This window comes from Toxorhynchites rutilus, chromosome 2 (genome assembly GCF_029784135.1).
Source record: "Toxorhynchites rutilus septentrionalis strain SRP chromosome 2, ASM2978413v1, whole genome shotgun sequence".
NCBI lineage: Eukaryota > Metazoa > Arthropoda > Insecta > Diptera > Culicidae > Toxorhynchites > Toxorhynchites rutilus.
Window position 1 is genome coordinate 117170830 of NC_073745.1, and position 24446 is coordinate 117195275.

The window sequence follows — 24446 nt, forward strand, 5'->3', positions numbered from 1 at the left end:
GGAAATATCAACGCTTCAAAAGGGGACATAAAGTTACTATGAAGCTAATGCTTGAATACGGACAGGACAGGAATGTTTCATTTGAAATAAATTTACCGGATATGTTTTTATCCAATTTTCAATTTTACCTTCGTTAACCCTCGTCGTTCAATCATTTGATGATTCTACAAATGGTCATAAAAGTCATTTTCTTCTCGCTCAGTTCAGTAGTATCCCGATGTAGATATCTGCAGAATTAAAGTATTCTGTACGAAGCCCAAAAAATCTGTTGTGACCACTCACAGGAAATATAGATTCTTGGTTACAAAAAGTCTAAAGAATCTGTAGAAATACAGATTATTCTGCATATATGGTAACCCTTCATTTTCGACTAACTTAGCGTGGAATATCTCTATGCGCAATACAAGCGAGACTGCATCGTGTGCAATTATTAGAATCATCTTCATCGACCTTAACGACAGCATAAGCAGACAATTCCTCATACAAAACCCGAAAGCCTGTCTAATGTATCTTATTCCAACCAAAAATCACTTGCTAATCCTAAACGAATTTGAATGATTGACAGTTCAAATAAAATCTTAAATTAATTCCACAAAATAACGATGCAAATCACTCTGGTAAATACAAAATTATAAAAAGTATTTACGGTTGATCATATGTGATTCTAATTGAAATCTTCAGTACATAATTTAAAAAAAATATGAGGTGAAGTGGAAATGAAAATGTTTATAATCAGTAAGGCACTTATCAATCAGCACTTAAAATCTGTCAATTGCATATAGTTCGTTTATATTCTAATCGGTAGTTTTTACACGATCGATCCATGATATATGTTTACACAAAAGAATGACGAACGATCGGTAAAGTTGTTTGTTCCATACAATTATAGGAAGTTTATCTCACCATCTTCTGCCTCTCACTTGGCCTATCACCAACGAATTCCTCATAATTCACTGACTGTCACACGACAAGCTCCCGGGCTCCTGTACCAGCCCGGCAGTGCTTCGTACACTTCCAAAACACCGATTCCACGCCTAAATCGGTAATACTCTCCAACAAAATTCCGCCAGTCATGGCTGGAAATTAAAAACGGTTGGCGCGATGCGCGACCTCACGAATCAAGTCGAGACATTTGAGGCGGATAAAACATGCAAAAAAAATAAACGAAGCAAATGAAAGAGGAATCAGCGCAGACAACATAACAAATGGTGAACGGAGTGCATTAGAAGATGATACTTTCATTTTTGGGCGAACCAAACAAAAAAATGTGGGGAGTTCCCAGGCTTCGTGGTTACGATTTTTTTATGGTTAGGTTAGAATCATTCACACCATACGAAATTTTCCAGTTTCAAGAGACGATCGATCACGATCACGTAAAGAGTTTGAGACTAAGTAGATGAGATCGGGGAACGCGATCAGACATTTTTCTTCGAATAACCGATCAACAATTGGGCGTGTACTCTCTGCTGGGCTGAAGAGTACTGCTATAAATAGTCGTATACTTTAAAGTTCAACTTCACACAAATGAAAACAGCACCAGAAGAATGCTTCAATAGCATGAAAGAGAAACATTTATCACAGTTACCCCATTTAGTTGGTGGATAGAGGCGAATGAACTGCAAAAGTTTAAAGCCTCTTAAAAACAAAGAAGAAGAAGAAGAAGAAGTTGGTGGATGAATGACATTGGAATAAATAGAAATAAATGAAATTCCTTAGATGGGAAGGATGGCGATTTAGACTAATCAATTGGTGAGATTCGGTTTAGTTCTTTTTCAAATGAATTCTACTAAAGCAAATATTGCGATATACCCAAACATGGACTGATGAAAAACCACATGTCAATGCCTAACCCCCATCCAAATATCAACTGTGTTAGCGGAAACACCTATTTGGCCTTTGCACACTTTCCCTGGGTCATCCTTTTCGAATTCATCACCACGACGCCGACCACGAACAAGAGGTGATAACAATCTCCCACAGAGTCGAAACCCGACTGCGGGCGGCAGATCTAGGCGAAGGGCGTTCACAAATGCCGATGGAGAACACACCGTGTCCACGAACCGCATCGGTCTCATCCCAGGTGATACACCGATACACAGTCGCTACAAGTTGCAAGAAAAGCCCGAGAAATATTCTCCCACGCTCGGAGCACGATATTTCAATCTGTTTATGTAATAGATGTTAAAAAGCAGATAGATTTTGATGGGCCATAGCCTCGCCATAGGAGAAGATACGCCCGCAGAGACCTCCGGTGGTTCGGAACATTGCATCGTAACGACGGAAAGAAACATGATCATGAAGCATTCATTTACCAGAGAGAGAGAGCGGACCGAGCCGAGCAGCCCGTATCTGACCGTCGCCACCCGCGCGTTCCGGAGACGAAAATAAAAGTGCAGTCCTCGATCCGGAGCTGACGTTTATTGCAGTTGAATTGCATTGACTTCGCTGTTTTCCGAATGAACTCGTGTGTATTAAACGTTTTATTGCGATTATGTTGGGATCTCCCGGGAGTCCCACTCCCTACGATCTGAGTACTTTGAGTCGGGTGGGAATTTCGAACATTTGTGTGGTTTTCAGGCGTACAACTCTTCCCCGAAAAAGTAGCCCACTCACCGGATGACCGCCGGGGTATTGCACACAGCCGTTTCGATCGCATAGTGGCATAATGCTGTAATTCTGAAAACGTGATTTAAACATCCATGCTCTGAATTCACATGGCATGAGCTAGAATTTGGGGTTGTTCAAATTTTAACTTGTCTTGATTGATACATAGTTCAAAATATAAACCATCAAGGTTGAAAGACCGATGTGTTGCAGTCCTCTTTACACAGTACATTCGAACTAAAGGGTGTGTCACATCAAATTGCATCACGGAAAAAACGCTGTAGAAATTTAATTTTTAGGAATTATATCTTCAGCTTTCGCTTATAATCAGATAAGAGTGTATAGATCACGTTGGCCATGCTTCACTGTCAATTTTTCGTAAATTTGGAAAAATGTCGTCGAACGAAAAAGAGCGTCGTGAATTATTCCTGTGCACTCATTTAGAGAATCCGGAGTTGTCACATCGGGACATCGGTAAGATGCTGGGAATCGTCCAATCCGCTGACCGTGCTAAAACCGTACTAAAACGATACTTCGAGAACCTAACCATCGACCGGAAGGTAAAGAACGGCAAAAATGGATGCTCCGTCAGTGAAAAAGATCACAAGCGCGTAGTTAAGCAGTTTAGACGTGATCCGAGAAGTTAGGTCCGGGATGTCGTCAATAAGCTGAATTTGTCAAGTTCATTCGTCCAGCGGACCAAGCAGCGGGAGGACCTGCGTACATACAAGGTTCAGAAGGCTCCTAACCGCGACGAAAGGCAAAACATGGTGGGGAAGACGCGAGCCCGGAAGCTGTACACCGAAATGCTGACGAAGCCGCATTGCCTGGTAATGGACGACGAAACCTACGTCAAAGCGGACTTTCGTCAGCTGCCGGGCCTGTTGTTCTTCTCCGCAGAGGACAAATTCAGCGTTCGGGAGGAGATTCGCAAGCAGAAACTATCCAAGTTTGCCAAAAAGTACATGGTGTGGCAAGCGATCTGCTCTTGCGGAAAGCGGAGCGCCCCCTACGTGATGACCGGCACGGTAAACGGGCAGGTTTACCTTAAGAAGTGCCTACAGAAGCGCTTACTACCACTATTGAAGCAGCACGAGGGCCCGACCATCTTCTGGCCGGATCTCGCTTCGTGCCACTATTCAAAGAACGTGTTGGAATGGTACGAAGCCAACGGGGTCATTGCCCAAGGAAATGAACCCGCCCAACGCGCCAGAGCTTCGCCCAATAGAGAAATATTGGGCGATTATGAAGCAGGCCCTCCGGAAGAACCCAAAAGTTGTCAAATCGGAGGCGGACTTCAAGAGAAAATGGATTTCTGTTCAAAAAAAACTACAACCTGACGTTGTACAGAACCTTATAGACGGGGTACAGAGGAAGGTGCGAGCATACGGGCTTGGGCTCGAAGTATGAATAAAAAGAAAATGCCAAAAGTTGTTTAATAGTTTTTATTTTACTGTCTAAAATTTTTAAAAGGATCGGTCTACTGGGCGAATTTCTACAGCGTTTTTTCCGTGATGCAATTTGATGTGACACACCCTTTATTTACGTATAATTATAACATTGCCGACACATTGTAATTCAATGTCACTATCTAATAATACGACTAGAACAGAAATATAAGTCATGAAATCATGATTTGCGTTTTAAACCCAAACTTAACAAAGGCCGGTCCTAGTCCTAGACTTGTTGGCGGCACAATATCTGTTGAGAAGCAGAAGTTGATCGTTGAATCTGTGCCGGAACCGTCGGAATAAAATTTTCGCATTCATCACGTTCAAAGTGAGAGTGGAGATGCTTATTCTAATCGATTGCAGTAATAGCTTGCTTCAGCAAAGCAATTTTATTTGGAATGTTATAACCTCGTCCACGATCACTACTCTATGAGTAAACCTGATGATGCCTCGATATTATCGGGTATCATCCGTACCTTTGGTGAAATCAACCCACTACATGGAAATCTGTGAAACTACTCTAGCAAAAATTCTCACATCGATATCTTAATTGATGAGCTGATTGACGTTGGATGGTGTGAAATTTAGAACAAGGACGATAGAAGATGCCGCTGTCTAAACCTACACGAACATCAAGAGCTACCTAATCGTTCCAAAGAAAAATGTAGGGTAACACGGGGTGAGTTGGGCATACAGGGTGATTTGGATCACCCCATTATCTCAAAAAGTACGGCTCAACTTGGATTTTCTATAATGTAATCTTCTTTTATTAATGAACCGTATGTAACTAATGTAAAAAAACCGATCATGGATTTTCCGATCATGGTTCTAAGGTTTTTCCAGCTGATTAAACAAACTTTTCGTGTATTGTGCAGTAAAGTTCTGTTCGCCTACAGAAGAGGAACAATTTGATGTAGCGAAACTGTAAGTTTGATAACAATAAATGAAATTATTTGCATTTTAATTTTTGCATGTTGTTTGGGGTGACATGGACACGTTTCTGTGGGGTGAATTGGTCCTACAGATTTGAGGTTTTTCTTTGGTCTAATTGATTCCAGATGCCGCTGAATTACAAAAAGAGGATGGGCAGACAACGTTGGAAGAAGGAGGAGCTTGAAAGAACAACACAAACCATCAAGATCGGATTTTCTTTGACCAAGCATCGAAAGTGTTTGAAAATGCTCCAACAACAGTGAAGAAATCCATGCAGAATTCGAGATGGTCTCAATCCAATTTTTCTGTTCTAGAATCTGACCAAGACTCCTGGTATCGATCCCAGAACACTGTTACTGATTGTAACATTATTCGAAAATACTTTACATAAACATAAGTATTTTTTTCTCTATGAAACACACACTGGACCAAATCACCCCACAGATGGTCCAAATCACCCCGCGTCAAATTTTTATGTCCAAAAATCATCTCTTTTATTTTATGATATATTCGGTAGCTTAAAGCTTGATATAATGATTAAACATTATTGATTGAGAGAAAACAAGTGTAGCTTAGTATACAATGTGACATTTTTTATTTAGACCATATTGGTTTGGAAATATTAGGCGATTTGCTTAGGTGGTTCAAATTCCCCCCTTTTCCCCTACTTCCATTCATTCAAGCACAAATGATGATGACCCAGCTACAAAGGTTTGAACTGGCCGATTTATCTAATAGATAATATTAATGTTTAACCAAAGTAAGAGAACAGTATTATAAAACCAAATAAAAGCGAACTGACTCTGTTGCAGGCATGAATTTCTTTTAATCGAACATTATAAATAGGCAAAAACTGTCAAAGAAAAACAATGGTCCTATCCGTATCGACATTAACATAATACTAATCTCAACTTCAGGCCCAAAGTTTTTTCAAGGCATGTCAAGAAAATTTCCAACCCGGGAAGATCCTTGACAGATTGGGAATTGAACTCAATATCTAAAAGTGTCTACTTAGAACATGATAGAGATCTGCCACAATTCAGAAATACTCGATATAACCATCCGATAAAAAAGATAGTTTACGACAATTCTGAATGAACTATCTCCATTCCAGTTTCCACTTCAGATCCCACTTATTATTTTATAAAGTATCAGTGTTCTGCCAGTGTTCACTTAACATAATCCAGGCCCACCAAACGCGCGCGAGGCTCAAACTTCCGTAGACAACGCTCATTTTTTTTTACAATAACAAAACATTAACATTAACAAAACAATAAAAAAATCATCATCATCAATACGAACATGGTAGTTAAACCTGCAAATAAATTATATATATTTTCATCAATTGAAACATAAATGAATCAATTGGAAACATAAATAAATGAACCATTTAGAAAAAAATGATAAAACCAGTTTACAAAACAGATTTTACGTGTGAAACACACACATACACACTCTGCCATTGTTGCCGCACGTTTAATTTCTCTGGGCATCGAATTGAAAAAAATTATACCTTTATGCAACAACGAGTTCTGCGACCTACTAGACATAAAGTTGGGTGTTCTTGCATCATTCGCGTTTCTTGTATTGTATCTATGAAAACCACTTCCTCTTTCAATTCGATCACACAAATATCGAGGCAGCATATCGTTTAAAATTTTAAAGATGAACACCATTGTCAAATAATAAATTCTTTGCTTCACAGATAGCCACTGTAGCGCGTCCAACATCAAACTAGAGGAAGTGTATCTACTACATCTTAAAATCAAACGCATTACCTTATTTTGCAAACGCTGCAATATCGTTAATTGTGTATTGTTTGCAAGGAATAGGATCGACGAGCAAAAATCTATATGCGGTGAAATCAAAAATTTGCCTACTGTCAGCTCTTTCTTCAAACGACACAAAACACCGTACTTCTTGGCAATCTTTTTGATGACATTATTGATGTGAGACTTGAAAGTTAACTTGTCATCAATAATAACTCCTAAATATTTGATTTCTTTCACGAGTTCTAATGTCTCACCATCTATTTCAAAATTTTGGTCAATACTGGAATTTGCTGCAGAAATTAGCATGTATTTTGTTTTGCCAACATTTGTTTAAATTTAAGCCACTGAGCCAGAGAATACAAATCATCGTCTATGCGCTCAGCGATTTCTTTTAAATCCTTAGCTGCGATGAACAGGACAGTATCATCCGCAAACAAATTAATGTCACAGTATCGTAAGACTCGTCGCAGATCATTTATGTATAAAATAAACAAAATAGACCCTAAAACACTTACCTGCGGCACCCTGAGAGAGTTGCCAATGGGATCGGAAACAGAATCGTTAAAACGAGCCTTTTGAGTTTTGTCGCACAAATAGCTTTCAAACCATTTGTACGCCATTCCTACAATTCCAATGCGCTTCAATGTTTGTAGAAATAAGGGCCTAGAAATTGTTTCAAAAGCGCCTTTAAGATCCAGAAATATCACAAATATAGTCTCTTTCGCCTCGATATTCTCTTTCCATTTTGCTAATACCAAATTCAGCGTGGTTTCACAAGAATGTCCTTCTCGATATCCAGACTGCTCTGGTATTAGCAAATTGTTATTATCTATAAAATGTATTAGCTGACCTTTCACAACAAGTTATAACAGCTTCTCTAATATGTGCAGCATGTTAATAGGGCGGTACTCTTCGGCTCTATCCGTCCCATTAACTTTGGGGATTGGAATCACAAGGGATTCCTTCCAAACCCTTGGCACGTGCCCAGTTCGTAAAGATTCATTTATCAGGGCCAGTAGTTCGTGTCCAATGACATGAAAGCAATCTTGAATCACTTTTGCGTTGACATTGTCGGTGCCAGCCGATTTTTGCAATGAAAAACAGATACCTTTCAACTCAACAAAAGTGATAGGTGAAAAACAATCTAGTCTGCAATTGATAGTAATCGGCTGTATTATTTCGTCAGGTTCACTGACCAACGCAATACTTTGGTTGATCAGTAGAACACTGTTAACGAAATAATTGTTTAATTTATCTGCAATAATTTGGTCTGACTGTTCTTCTGACCCTCAGAAAACTATGGAACGCGGTATACTATTTTTCGAATTTAATAATGTTTTTAATATTCTCCATAGTCCTTTACTATTATTTTGATGTTCATCGATTTTTCTCTGTATATATTCACATCTAGTCTTTTTCAAGGCACGTGAATATATGTTCCGCGCTAAGGTGTACATGTTCCAACGGTTGTCTAAATTAGTTCTTAAAAACTTGTTGTACTTTTTGTCTCTTTTGCGTTTGAGGCGCATCAGATCCGAAGAGTACCAGCTGTTCGAATTACTTAAATAAATTTATTTTTCAACTACTAATTTATTCGTACACTCTCTTAAAATATTAGTTAGAGCAGCTGCTTTATTATTCAGATGTCCAGTCATTGCTGTAAAATCCAGGCTTGCTGTCACAAGCTGAGACATGGCAAGTTGAAATAATGCGATAGTCGTTCAAATTGATTCGAATTTCGTACATTGAACCCATCAATATTAAAATCACCAGCAATTACATTTAATTTGCTGCAATCAATGATATTTTCCCACCAGTTCTCCAAAATTTCAATAAATCGTTGGTCGCTGGAACTAGGGGAATGGTATACAATCCCATAATTCCTCATCTGCATGCCCCTTTCAACTGAAATAGCCAAGAATCAATTATTTTCAACAGCTTCGTTTAACCGAATGTTGAAATTAACTGATTCTCTTGCATAAATTGCAACACCTCTTGTGTGTTTGGAGTGCGACAAGCAAAAAGCAACTTTATAACCCGGTATGATGTACTGGTCAAATGATTCTTCATTAACTATGTGATTTTCAGAAAGAAAAACCATCTGAGGACAAGTAATCGCATTTCTGCGTAATTTGTAGAAAGCCCAGCTATATTCAAATAGATTATTGCTAACTTACTTTCACATGTAGACTTCCGAAATTGTTATTAAGTTTGAAAAATGTTCCTTTTTTGCTTCTCCAGCAGTCTCCAATACACAGGACACTGTGTACTATAAGCTGAATGATTTTCATCCAAATTCATTTTTTGTTCCTTATTAACTTTCAAGCAATTTATACATTTCCATTCTGTTGATGATCACTCAGATGTTTTATGTTCTCCATTACATCTTGAACATGTTTGTTCTTTTTTGCAGTCTGTGCTCTCATGCACAAATTCTCCACATTTAAATCATCGCAAAACATTGAAGCCATCAATCACATTACATTTATCCCACCCAACGCTTACTTTACCAGCAGTCATCAGGTGGCCATAAGTGTCATGATCAACTTCAATAATTGTGTTATATTTATTATATTTCAAGCGTGGATTCTCGTACCTAGCAATAATCTTAACATCAGTGATAGCAATGTTATTATTCTGAATCTTTAAATAATCGATGAAAACCTCAGAGGAATATCGATCATTCATCCCAATAATTTTCAATTTTGGTTTAATTGGTTTTGGTATAAAAGTATTAAACCTCTCTCCAAGATTGCTTTAAATTCCTTGTTTCAATCTTTTCTATATTATCCCCTGCCGCACATTCAACAATAATCGAGCCATCTTTACCGTTTCTGAAATTGGCTATTTTGTGTATTTTCGGATCTAATTTAGTCTTTAAAATTTTTCTAGTTTCATCACTTTTTTATCAGACTCTATTGGTTTGACCACAATCACTGGGCGAGCCTTACGAGCAACGACATTCGCATAAGTTTCGATATTATTAACATTATTATTCAGAACCATCTTTTCATTCAAAGTTCCTTTTCGTATCAAATCATTATTTTTATTCATCAACATAATCTTTTTACTCGGAGTGTCCATATTGGCACTAATTGCGCTTGGACTAATATGACGCTTCCTGTTTATAACAGCTGTGTCCCTTTCAACATAATTTTGTTCAGAGAATAAGCTTTATAAATTACCCAACTTTTTGGCAACACTGCTTTCCAAGCATGCCAACTTCTCTTTGAAAAGCTCGTCGAAAGATCTAAAAAGCTGATCCCTTTCCTTCTCAAACGCAATGTTTATTTGTTCGGTGATGTTTTCTCGGATGTCAGTGAGAGAAAGTAAGACTTTTTCCATCTCTCTTTGCAATCCCACAACATCACTGCAGAAATGTCAAAACTCGAGCTAGAATGAAAATAACGGATGCCACCTACAACAGTTTTAAATTGCAATGCCCTCTTTCGAATCAACATACCTAGAACCAGTACTAAATTTATAAAAATACAATGAAAATCATTGAATTCTATTATTTCGCTGAAGTGCAGTCAGGAGCAGGGTTACCGTATCTACAGAATAATCTGTATTTCTACGGATTTTTCAGACCATTTGAAACCTAGAATCTGTAGATACAGATCAAGTATTTTTTGACCTTCAAACAGAATTTATAGTTTTTTTTAAATAAGGTTCCAAAATTAGTTATGGTTTGATGTCAATAATTTGTTTCCCAGTGCAATTTCTTCACCCCTTTACCTATTTCAATCACATCGTTATTGAATCAGCCTGGAATGCTATGCGCATCCTTGAAATAAATTTATTGGAGATTTCATCCAGATTCGCGATGCGATCATTACTTAATAAAATATTAATCTCCAAAGGCGAAAGTGTAGAGTTTCATTCATTAAAAAATATCTATGTTATAAAATGTCGTGCAAGAATGCTCTAGAAATCAAATTCTTACTGAGTAATAAAGCTAGTTGGATTTGTTATTAATTTTGTTAGTGAAAAAATGTGTTACTCTACAGGGGTTTTCAGATTAAACGCTCACGCAAAAAAAATCGAATAGCTCTTTTTTTTTGCTCCATCGATGGTAACACTGCATTTCCCACTTCGGGACGATAATATTTGTATGACACATCTGCGTGTCACTGACACTGACTATTGAGGCGCTTCAAATGCATGGATTTTGACGACCAAGCCAAATACTGCAAATAACCTGATAGATCGGGCCTTTATATAAGATGCGGTGACGAGGAACACTTGGCAAAAGCTTGAACTAAGCCTCCAAGATGCATGCTCTGCCCAGGGCCCGAAATCTTCGAAGGTGAAAAATGAGGACCGACTCTACTCTCAGCAGCTTCGCTTCGACTAGAACTGCTTCGGCAGTCGCCGCCACCAAAAAGTGACTTGACTAGAAAATGAATTGACTAGCGTTGACTAGCGAGGATGACTGGTGAACTAGTCCAGTCAGTGGTTATTTTAACTGACTCGACTAATGAATACAAATATGCCTCTTCATTCAACTGACTTCAATCCACACTTCCATTTCCCCTGACACTAATTTTATGCCGGCGTACACAATCTTATTTTTACGTCCATATAAAGAGGAACAAAAACATGATTTCTGATTCAAATACGCCCTAAACGCCCCACTTACTTTTCAGTCGTTTTGGCGGAGAAACTGCGTGAAGAAGCCAAAAGTCATTACTAACTGACTATGGATATAGTCAGTCAGTTAGTCAGCTGACTATCCTCAGTTGACTATGACTATGCAGAGCCCTGCTCTGCACAACAGAAGAAGGAACCGATCACGGTACAGGGTGCTCGAGATGTCCGGTTTTTTAAAGGGCGTGGGCTACAATGACTAAGTGGAGGTAACGCAGACAAACCTAAATCACTGCGACACGGCCCAACAGTTGCTAAGGCAAGCCGCATCAGAAACAAAATGTGATGTGGCGATCATAGCAGAGCCGTATCAAGTACCTCCAGATGACGGAAACTGGTTGACCGATAAATATAATGACTGCACTAACGACGATGGGAAAATACTCCATCCAGGAAGTAATATCCAATGCATACCAAGGGTTCGTGATAGCCAAAATTAAACGGAATCTTCGTATGTACCTGCTTAACTCCCTTCGGTAGAACTGTCTTCGAGCCAGGAGGAAAATGCAAAGGGCCAGAAATGCTACCGACAGAATAGAGCGCCGGGTAGAACTCAAAGCAGCAAAAGCCGCTCTTAAGCATGAAATAAAACGTAGTAAGATAAACTGTTTCAAAGAGCTATGCCGCGATGCTGAAGCGAATCCGTGGGGCAATGCATATATGGTTGTGATGGCAAAGATTAAAGGTTCATCGACGCCCAGTGAAAGCTGCCCGGTGAGGTTGGAGAATATTGTAGAAGGGTTCTTCCCGCAGCATGATCCGATGAGCTGGCCAGCAGCACCATGTAGTGATAATGAGGAACACGTCGAGAGAGTGTCCACAGAAGAGCTGTAGCTACCAGATCCTGAATAGCTACTTCGAAATATGAATAAACGATTTTGCCTCCTCTACTTCAAGTTACTGAAGTACTGACGTTATACTTGGAATCAAACGGGAAACCCAATTTGCTCCTCCAATGTTCCACCTACCGCATTCTCCAGACACGGCTACCGCTTATTTCGTTCTCTATCACTTCTCACAAAGAAGTTTGGAATAAGTTCGCTTTTTGGGTACGCTTAATAATCGATCTGTTTAATCGATAATTTGTACGCTGTCCCTTATGTAAAAAATAAGTGTCGACAGCAAAGAAGAGCGGGATCACTGAGTAACCACTTCAGGGTAAGTATGCAGTACATAGGTAAGTTTTCTTCTCGGTAACACTCTCCGAAAAGGCGACGCAGTAGATAAGAGTTCTTCGATCCAGGTAAGTGTACACACTTTTATTCTATTTATTTTTCATTGCAGGTAAGTCTAACTAATTTATTTCTTCATTTCTTTCCAGCTTCAATTCACTACATTTTATATTTAATTTTCAAGTAATTCACTACATTTTAACTCCTATTCATTATTCCAGGTAAATTTCTTTTAATAACTATTTCAACAAATAAATATAACTGTGTCACGTCATCTAGCAGGCCGTCTCCATCAAAACACCGAAAGGTAAAAGAGAGCGCTGCATTCGATCTAATGCCTTTTTATAGATGTCCATTGCCGGAAGTCAACTAGTTTTTTATTTTCTTGATTTTGGTTTTATGGTTTCGCTTGACTGTCGGAAATTCCCTTGCAAGCGTTGGGGGCTATTTCTCATAGATGGCTCTGCATTTGTTCATCAAACAATAAGCAATGGGTGATTTTATTTTTCTCAAATTAGAGGATCAATAGGGTGCAGCTATGCGAATTCCTACTACTTTGTCAGCAGGACGAGGCCAAAAACGAGGCCAGAGGATATCATAGTGAATTTTCTGATATTAATTATTTAGAGATTGACGGGGGAATTTATCCAGGCTTGTAGAACAATTTTTGATCTTGGGACGGGTAACGGATACCAGATTCTTCCAGATTCTCTATAAAAAATCATACAAAAACATATTTTCCAAATCTATTGAAAAATATGAAACGAAAAAAAATCATCAAATCCATCTGCCCTAATTTTGAACAACCCTACGTTCGACCGGGCGGACGGAACGCGCGACACGGTCGCCAGAGCCAACCGAAGAGAAGGCGTGTTTCTGTTTGCTCAGTGTACTCTGTAGCCTCTTCGTGGGCTTCAGCTGTGTACGGAAAAGGAAGTTAATTAGGTTATTCCCACGCACTTAATAAGGAAATGTGCTGCGGCACGTTGACACGGCACTGGTACAGTTGGAAGCTGCTGCCGACTGACTGCCTTCGGGCCCTTCAAATTGAAATGTGTCCAGTGCAGTGCATTGTTTTGTACGACAACAGCGCATGTCGTATGGTGAACGTCCTTTAGCTCAGCCGCCGAGGGATTGGTTTCATGCTCATCATTTAGAAATTGCATTTTCTCACATTTTCACCTTAAGTTAAGTTGTTAGTTAGGATAGGTTATTTTATAAAAATAAAATGATTTTCTATCATTTGTTATTAATTTTAATAATGAATTTTATTTGTTGTTTTATTTGCAGGCAGAGGGCCCGCCAGTCCAGCTGGAACCGGTTGATCTCAGTGTTCGTACGCCACCAAGAGGTAAGTGTTTTTCTCTTGCGTAATAATTATTACACATAAAGTTATTTTCTGAAACTATGTTTCAAAAGGTGTTCTAATATATAATTCGGATGGTTTTTTCCTTAATAGTTAAGGTCCACTGAGTGTTGTTATTTGTCAACTAATTCAAAAGCAAACCCAATTAGCATTATCAACCAGCTTTCTTTTGATTCCTATAACGTTCCTGGAGGATCTTCTGATACAGAAATATTTTTTTTTATTGGAAAATTTCCCCTTCGTCTTTGATGATTGATTGTTCAATAAATAATTATTGCATCGCAAATCGAAAGGAAAAAAAATTCTGAAAGCTCCAATAAATTCTGTACAAGGATAATTTGGATAAATTTTTTGCATCGATTTCAGAAAGAGCTAAAAACCTACCTTTCGATTCGCGATTGAAAAGTGTTTCAATTAAGGTATGGCACTCTACATAGAGTGCACCCGTGGCCGAGTGGTTAGCGTCTCACATTGCCATGCCGGGTGTTCGGGTTCGATTTCCGTTCTGGCCGGAGGATTTTTCGTCAAAGAAATTTCCTTCGACTTGCACTGTGGTCACGCGTATTCAAGAGCTTGCCCCTTGGAATACATTCAAGGCGTGTTATTTGGCTTAAGAAATCTCAACTAAGTATCAATAAATGACGCTAATTAATGCATACGTTGAGACGGCAAAAGTTCCACAGGGAACGTTAACTCCATTCAAGAAGACTCTACATCAAACTATTATTTATAAAAAGTTCGTTCCATCTGGCCGAACGACTATTGGAAAATATTATAGCTATGTTTTGAACATTTTCATGATTCTAAAACATCCACCGTTATCACCTAATTGTGCACCATGTAACTTTTCTCTTTTTTCTAAAGTTAAGCGAAAGTTTTTAACTAGATCACGTATTTGAGTGTAAATAAGAATTGAGAATTCCCTGTACAATTTCTATTCGATTTCAATGTAATCAATCTAAATTATCATGAATGGGATAGATGGTTAAGCAATAGGCCTGATCACGAACATCACTGTCACGTACGCTTTCATGTCACTTAAACTTCACTTAATCTTTTTGGGTCTATCATCATTGTCACGGACAGTTGCGTGTGAAAATGAACTCCGTGAAGTGAAAGTGTTCATTTCCGTTTATAAGAGACATGTTGGTTGCATAATGTCGGGTGTTTGAACGTTGTGTCGGTTGCATAATTTCGGACATTTGAACGTTATGCAGGTAAAATTAATACAGCGTATGAGATAATATTCCATTTAATTATTCGTATATTTTAGAACGACAAGTTTGCGATTATGCATCGATGATTAGTTTGCTGAATCAAATGCTGGTTCAAAGATGAGGAGGAATACTTGGTTGCTCGGGAATAATGTAGTTGTTGAACATATGGGAATGTAATTCTACGCTAGAGATAAAACATGACTATTATGTTTAATAATCGAAATCTCGCATACTCTTGTACTTAGCTCTGTCTTGCTCGTTTCAATAGTGAGAAATATTTAGAACCATTTTTTATGAACCGTTTCTACAATTTTGATGAATAATAATATCTTCTATAGAACAGAACAAACCCGAATTTATCCACCTCACGATCAGTATAATCTGAGCTACTCCCATATGGGATTCTGAAGTTTATTCATCTTATCCTTCCCATTCTCGTGAAATTTGATATACGGGACATGAGGTTTGATTTAATTATTTAACCAGAAACTGGTTAGCAACGTCGGTCAGAAGCATAATCCTCATAGAAAACATCTGATGGGTTTCAAGGAATTTGACAAAAGTGGAAAATGATTCAAATTTTTTTAGACGGATATCAAAATTATGGAAAAAGAACTAGAGAAGAATTTAAAAACAGTATCTTGTGAATGCTTTGCAATGATAGTCTCATTTTTTCCTGGTTTGAAACTTATTACCACTTTTTTAATATTCTTTCATTCAAAGTATGTCTCCAAAACAATACCGTTGAAAATATCTATAACGTAAAAAGTTATAACTATCGTCTTGATTCTGGTCTGGTCCGCCAATTGTGAATGTTTGAATTACAAAAAACTAGCTCTGCAATGTTGGAAAAACTTTACAGTTATTATTTTATATTCAAAATATCAACAAATCCACATTATACATAATCAATCATGATCGTATTTAGGCCAGTCGCCTCCATTGCCATTTTATGGTGTTGCAACTCTCTCTTAGTCTAATCCTAAAAATAGAAACAAAAAATTTCTGTTTATTCAGGAAAATGCCACCAGGCGGGTAAATTGCTGTTTGTTTATCTTTTGTTTCTTAAACAAGACAAGACAAGATCCAAAATGTTGGCAAAAAAGCTAAATAAATACGAAATTAAACTTACTCCATTCCGCGTGACTAACTTTCACCATCTAAAACACAAGTGACAAATATACCTGTTTTTCTCCGTGACATGACAATATCGTGGTATTCATAATAACACCTAGTTCATCAAAGTTGTCACGACGGATGAACTCTTCTGGATTCTACACACACGGTGATAGCCGTAATAAGGTTGTATACAATTCACTTCGTTTTCACCGTGAAGTGACGTTCGTGATCAGGCCCAATAGCTAGACTAAACTTTAATCCTACAAAAAAAAAAGCGAATTTATGTGGGGTTTTTTTGTGTTTGTGATGTTAATATATTTGCCATGAAAATGTTGACAATTTCTCAAGAAACTATTTGCGAAAATGAGATAATGCAAAATCGAATCATGTGTAAATAAAAGGAATAATGTTTCTGTTATTCTGAAAAATGTTCCTATAATAGCGCAAATTTAATTTCTTCTAGAATAGAAATTCTATACGCGAATGAGGGCATTTTTCAATGTTTCGTCCTTCAGTAACCATTTACAAGCTGTAAAAATATTTTTTTGACGAAAACCACTGGTGTACTTTCGATTATCGACATTGAAAAAAAACCTATGTTCAAGAATAGTTTTTTTTACAATCTCCCACTTTTCGGGAAATGGCGAAATATCAAAAACATTGAATTGGCCAAAACCTGCATTTTTCCAATAGAAGGGCCATACGAATGAAACACAAATTTCTGCATTTCTCGAGAATTACTCAAGCAAATGAAACAAAATTTAGCATGTGAGAGTTTTAAGGTACAATACATATTCAAATTTGGCATGTGAAGATTAAAGGGTGCAATAAATGTTTTTACGTTGGTTAGACACTCCACCCCCTTCTCTAAGGGGGAGCTGCCATACAAATGAAACACAATGCATATGAAGGTTTTAGGGTACAATAAATGTTTCTATGGTGGTTAGATACTCCACCCCCTCTCAGGAAGGGGGGGGGGGGTCTGCCATACAAATGAAACACAAATTTCTGCATAACTCGAGAATTACTCAAGCATTTGAAACCAAATTTGGCATGTGGAGGTTTTAGGGTGCAATAACTGTTTTTACAGTAGTTAGACACCTCAACCCCCTCTCTAAGGGTGTCGACAAATTTCTGCATAACTAGTCAAGGTAATGGAGCCGAATTTGGCATGGGAAGGATTTAGGGGTCACGAAACGTTTCTATCGTGAATAGACACTCCTCCCCTCTCTCTGAGGGAGGGGGCTGTCATACAAATGAAGCATACATTTCTGCATAATTCATGAACTAATCAAACGAATGGACCGAAATTTGGCATGTGGAGGTTTTAAGGGAAAAGAAACATTTTTAAGGTGGTTCAACACTCCTCCCAACTTTCAAAGGGGGGGGGCTGCCATAGAAATGAAACACAAATTTCTGCATAACTCGAAAACTAATCAAGCAAATGGAACCAAATTTGGCAAATGGAGACGATGAAGGCAAATGGTGGCGATAAATGTATTATGGAGGTTTGACACTAAATTCCCTTCTCTTAACCCTTTCGTCGCCCCGTCATCCAGATATGGGTGACACTTTCCTCGTTCAAACTTAATAGGATTTTCAAAAGAAATTTGACAGCATAGGCACCTAAATGTAACTATAGGATATGTAGAAAAATAATAAAATCATAATCATATTAATATTATGTTTATACTATACTTTTTATCAATTTATAGTACAGAAGGTTTGTACTGGAGTTTTTTTGCGAAACCCGTATAATGAGATTTTGGCATGTGCTATTAGTGTCAATTCGTCTTCAAATAGAAAGAAATTTCACTAGATCATGTAAAAGTTGCCTACAAACTATGTTTGGTCTTCATTTAATAAATCATCCACAATTTGGGCCTCGCGAAAAACTCAAAAACAGCGAATTGGGCGACGAACGTGTTAAGAGGGAGAGGGGGAAGGTGCTGAACCATGCATGAACAACTCGAGAACTTATCAAACAAATGAAATCAAACTTAGCATGTAGAGGTTTTAGGGATCGATAAACGTTTCCATGGTAATTCGACACTTCTCCCCTCTCTCCAAAGGGGGCTCCCATACAAATGAAACACAAACTTCTGCATAATTCGAGAACTAATCAAGCAAATGGAACCAAATTTGGGATGTGAGGATTTTTTGGGTATGAGAAATGTTTCTTTGATGGTATGACACCCTTTCCTCCTCTGGAAAGAGGAGAAGGTCCCATAAAAATAATGCACAATTGAAAATTTTCGGACAACTCTGAAGGAAAATGAGGAAATTCGCATGTGTTCTACAATTACATATTGATAAGCGTTGTTAGTCCATTTGATGTTTGCTGTAACGAAATTGATCTTCTTTCGAAAGTGGAAATGGATTTTAATGTGATAAAACGCACTCCTATGTCGTCTTCTATCTTTAAAAATAAAAATGGATCACCGAATGTGTTGATAAGAGCAAAACTCGAGAAATGATTTGTCCGATTTAGGGCTGTCTTCATTCTATCATATTTTCTGTATCAAACATTTGTTCCATGTAACGGAGAAATATGTTATTTGCAAGTGGATGAAAAATCTTGTACGAGAATTGTGTCTGAAGATAATCTGATATTGTAATGTCGAGTTTTGGTAGAAGTACTGAATTTTTTTAGTTAAACATAATTTTAAAGGGTAGATTAGAAAATCAATAAATGAACAGTTCTGCGATTGGACCCATGAACGTGCGCTTAGTAGGAAAACATGAATGTGATAACACAAAATAAATTTTGGGCGGGACGAAGTTTGCCAGGTCAGCTAGTACAGTATAAATCGATAAAAAGACGGGACAATCTAAAAAGTCGAAAAAATGGTACATTTGGTCAGCCAACTTATAATTGAGCTTCATTTGGTGTAAAACATTACCATTAGATTGCTTTCCAAACACATGCAAATCGAAGTTGCAGTTCAATTTTTTCGAACGGCTAGTCGTTAATGAGTTAATACAAATACAGTGCCCCGTTCCACCTAATCGTGGCGTTTTTGTAAAATATATAATGCATCCTTCCTTCCCTCATTGTAACGTGCTACACTTTCCATTTTGACAATACGAGACTAAAACAGAAAACTTCCCTCCTCGCACTTCATTGACTGCTACATCTTGTTTCGCGTTAGCAAATATCCACCCACCATTTGTAGCGTTATGAATTCCGTGAATGTGCACATGTATCTTCAACCGAAGGTAAAGGCAAGTCGAATCTGCAATGTATCTTATTGGTATCCAAGCACATTGGGATTTTCTTTATGATGAATGAGATTCATACATTGATTTTCACAAATTAATTTTATTTCTTTTTAAACAAACAACATCTCGAGGCCAAACGCATAGTAGTAATTGTATCACAGCCGCAATAACCAGGGAAATTCAAATTGCACTCGTAAATAACTCTTGCACCACCGGTTGTTTATATCTGTCAAGCAACAAATCTAACCTCAAAATATTAGCCCGAGCAGTATCACTATTGAATATCATAGCCTCATTGATTGTTTATATAATGAAGTTTTAGTTTTTCGATTAGGTTCACTATTGATTAACACTTTTTTGCATTCATGTTAACAATTTAAAACCGGGAGACGATAAAACACTATCACTTTCATTGAACGCACACCAAAAATAATACCAAACTCTTCAGAGCTGCTACCCGCATCGATGAGATTCTGGTGAACATGCGCAATGCTGCTCCGCACACTGATGGAAGAAAAAAAAAAGGAAGAGAGTAAACGAAGAGAGAGCATGATGATGGGAGATTCTCAGTTCGGTTTTGCGCTGGATGCTATTTTTACCCGTTTGAGGTAATTACTGTGAGCATCCAGCGGTGCACATTTGTAGTGTTCCATACATCGATAGAACCATTTCGAGCGGTGGTCGGTATATATACGAGTTCGATTTCATGCACCCTCGGAGGTGTGTGTCTTCGTCTGTGATGGCACGATAACTGAACATTGATCGCTTTAAACGTGTTAGTTTGCAGATCTGCTCAGTGGCAACCCGTCACACTTTGAAACCGGCAGTCGAATCTGGTATCACGGGTGAACTCTCGCTGCACGGCACCGGGTCGGACGCACGATTGATGTCATTCGTGATACAAGACGCTGCCAAACCCAACTATTCAAAATTGTTGAGTCATAACGTAATTTAATACAGATAGCATAGCTTCGGATTAAAATTACATTGTTCAGAACGCTTCCATATCACTAGGGCACCGCCGAGCGGTCGGCCCATTCTTTTGCTTCGCGCCACACCCGCATTGTATCATTACAGTTTTCTTCTCCGATCTCATATGCTTTTCATTCTTTTGCTGAATTTTCATTCATCCCTAGCATACAAGTTACCCCTTCAGCAGTTTAATTTTGTTTCGAAAAACATTATCTTGTATGTAATAGTTTAACTTCATCATATAGTAATATTTTTCAGCGAGAAACAGTGTAAAATTGTTATGCCTGCAAAATTGGGTACTTACAGTCAATCGCATAATTGAATGTACACATGCTACTTGATGATAATTTGCATTATTTTGGTACAAAATGTTCTTAATACATTTATTCTTTTGGTGCATGTTAATTACACACACATTTAACTAGATACACGCGCAATAAAATTCCGCGAAAGGGTTTTTGGCTAATTATTTAACCTTAAAAGATGAAAAATCTCAATCCGAGGTTTTGCAAAATTGAGTGTACACGTTAAATTTCTTCAAACAAACAAACCTTGTAAGTAAAATCATTGCAAATTAGCGTACTTTGGGCAGTGTTGGTTTTTTTTATGTTTGTAAAAGTTTTTTAACAAAATGGCAAATAAGAGGGAAGAAATAATATTGTTACACGTACAATGATAATCAGTAAGACTTGTCGAGGAAAGACATTGCGGGAAATAGTAGCTGCTGTCGAAAGAACCCACTTTGCAATAAAAAAAGTAATCATAGGTGTAGGGGGAGTTATGTGGTCACCTGCTCGTTCGGTAGTATAACTATTGACTATTGACACCGTATTGATAGTCATCTTATGTTTGAAGAATTTCTTGACTTTTGAGTCACCCTGTAGTACAGTGGAACGCTCTCTCGATAGCTATTCGGCCGTAGTTTTGTGCATTTCAAATTTAAGGAATTTCTAGTGAAATTTAGTTTATTTGACCTGATATTTGCGACAAATCGACAGTTTGGGCGACTGTTCACATATTCTAGGGGAGGTGAACAGATATTTTGTTCAATTTCAGTGATTATTTCGCATATTTCGCATTTAGTTGTTTGGGGGGTAAAGTGGTCAGTGGAGGTTTACTACTGACAATGTTCTGTTTTCAAAAGCTGATATACCATATCACCTTCTGCTCCTAAAGGGGTCCCTTCTGTGATTTTGACCCAGGAAAAATATTCCACCCTAACCAAAACTAAGCCTCATTTTTAAAAACGTTATGTGTGTCCTACTACGTTTTTGTACGTATGAGAAAATTTCAATTACGTTTCTAGGTGAATAGGCTTAGCTCATTTCATACATGTACTTACTATTTCAATAATGATTTAAACAAAGGGCCTGACCGGGTAAGGGAGTAAAAAGTGCCCCCAAACCAAATCACCACCTGTATGGCAAATATCGTATAGGATATTAAAAAAGAAATTTTGGCGGTTTATTTGAACCCCTATGTGGTTTGACGTAGGATCTATAGTGAAAAACGTACTTTTTCGTTTTTTTCACGCCATCCTCAAAAGCTTCGAGATAAAAATTTGAAAAAATAGATTCTTTATACGGATGAGACGAAAACTGTGTTGCATATGAAATGTATTTGTCAATAGGGCTTAAATTGGGACTTAACCTGTTATCCCAAATGACAGGTTGCTACTATTCACGGCTTACAGAGACAAGGCTAGTTCTTTAGCGAGTAAACATTTTTTTTGATGACGTCATCCGAATTGTCAGTGTAAACAGTCGCCAGTGGTATTTTGTTTTCCGACTTTCGCGTAAATGTTCCTGAAATGAAGAATCGAAAATGGTTCAATGCGCTGTGAGCGGGTGTATAAATTATCAAAATGACATTATCGGGCCAAAAAAGAGATTCTTTCGCTTTCAGAAAAACCGAGAATTATGTTCTTTGTGGATAAATGTTTTATCAAATTATTCATGGTGTTAAATATAATCAACTATATTATCAACGGTGTGATCCAGATTCTGCATTTGGTTCCCACAGTAAAACACGGCGGCAGCAGTCAGCTGGTGTATGATACAATGGCGGTTTCTGGAACTGGAACCATGGAGTTTATCGGCTCGGCAATGGACAATTGAACATTCTGAAACGTAAACTGCAATCTCCCGTGCAGAAATAACCCGAAGCAAACTTTTCTCATCGTGCGGGAGTACCTGTTCTATAATGTCCCAATCAACCTAAACACCTCCGTAATCGCCGGGCTTGAACACTATTGAGCATCTATGGTGGGAAATCAAGAACCGTCTGAAGAATTTTTGACGTAGATCTACGTCTTTCAGGAAGGGTGCCAAATCAGAAAACAGGTCACGTTTTTGTGAAATAAAGTTAACGTTAATAACTATTTTCACAGCGAACAAATTTTGATACTTTGCATACCAATGGAATTGGAAATTCTCTAAGATTCGTTTGATATTCTATACAGTACAATCCACATACTCATTTTCCCATACATTTGTTCTGCCGATTTGTGTGCATTCCCGAACAGAGCTGTCTGTAACGAGCAACGGATACATTCGTTTCTTCCCGTTTTCAACATATTTGGTTTAAATTAGCCATCCGCGATTTGAAGCCACACCACTTCTCGTTTGGTGGTCATCGAAGCAACATGGTTGCCGCAGAGCATCGTGCGGGAGAGGATTGTTTTCTTGTCGGAGGAAGGAGGAGTATGGAATAGAGTCTGATGCTAGTTGAACTAAATAAACGAAATGTGCTGATAGCTTTCGACTCTACTCGACTTTTTCGAGTCTACTGAAGTGATGAAAAATTAAATATAAATTTGGAATATAAAGTGGATTGAATAATATCATTCCGTAGTTCTACGTCGAAAACTGCGGTCGTGTCCTAGATACAACCCATTACAATTTTTTTTTATTTATTTGAGAGGCTTTCAGCCTCCTGGGCTGGTTCGCCTCTGTAGCGACGGCAGTAGACATTGCCGCATGGTTAAACAAATGACGAACAACAATTTAACTAGAACAATAACATTAAGAACATTTTAAAACATTTTCAAATAATTAAATAAAAATTATTGGTGTTTCTCCACTTGCTGCCTACTTGCTGGATCAGATGGCTAGGATGTCCTCGGACCATGGCTCCAGGCCAGTGGAGAGGAAGCCTTGCCATTGAAGATGCCGAAGTGTTCTTATTCCACTTCATCGTGGAGGGAAAGGAACAAGGATCTTCGTGGCTGATCCATTGTTTACGTGTTAGATCCTGAAGAACAATTCGGCATCTTTTAAATAGCAGAGAAGCGCTGCTACCCTCGCTGAATCGGCGCTTTATATGTCCCGTACACTCCCGCTGATTCCATAGAGATTTCGCAGATCATCAAATTTGGGGCAGTCACACAGGAAATGTTCGACGGAGTTGTGGATTTGGCAGTGGTCGAAGAGTAGACGGAAAGGTCCTCCGTTGAAACCGTGCGAGACCGAGTAGTGGCCGGTTCGCAGTCTGGACAGGATTCGTTGTTCTCGCATCATTTTTACGTCCTTGAATCCTGCAATCGAGCCCTTAACCTTTCTGAGGAACTGCCCTCTCTCTGCGAACCACTGTTCGGACCAGAAGGTGCGGAAAGGGTTGGTGATCCACAACTTCATGTCATCAAGCGGCACCTCCCGAGTGAAAAACGGTCTGATGTGACCGATTCGTTCCCTGCAATTCCACTGTGTCCTGGAACCCACATGAGCACAGTGTCGGGCAATAGGTCTGAAGAATAAAAATCCACGAAACAAAACGGAACTCAAAACGACGATTAAGTATAGCTGGGAGAGCATTCCGTTTACAGTGACCAAAAGTCTCGCCTCGGCGCTTGCAGACAGTGCTGGATGCCAAAAGGGGCCATACCAAATACTAGGGGACTGATTTTTGTTATCTGTTAACATTTCTGAGCAGATTTCAATTTTATTTTTGAGAAAAACTTGAAGTGTACA

At 38.3% G+C, this 24446-nt stretch overlaps 1 protein-coding gene across 1 annotated transcript in view; it reads left to right on the top strand.

Moving 5' to 3' along the window:
* The window catches only part of LOC129769294 (Krueppel-like factor 3), a 419258-nt gene that overhangs the window by 253877 nt on the left and 140935 nt on the right, over positions 1-24446 (top strand). The window contains exon 4 of the mRNA XM_055771442.1: positions 13873-13933. Within this exon, the coding sequence (XP_055627417.1) occupies positions 13873-13933 (61 nt within the window). The remainder of the gene's footprint in view (positions 1-13872; positions 13934-24446) is intronic.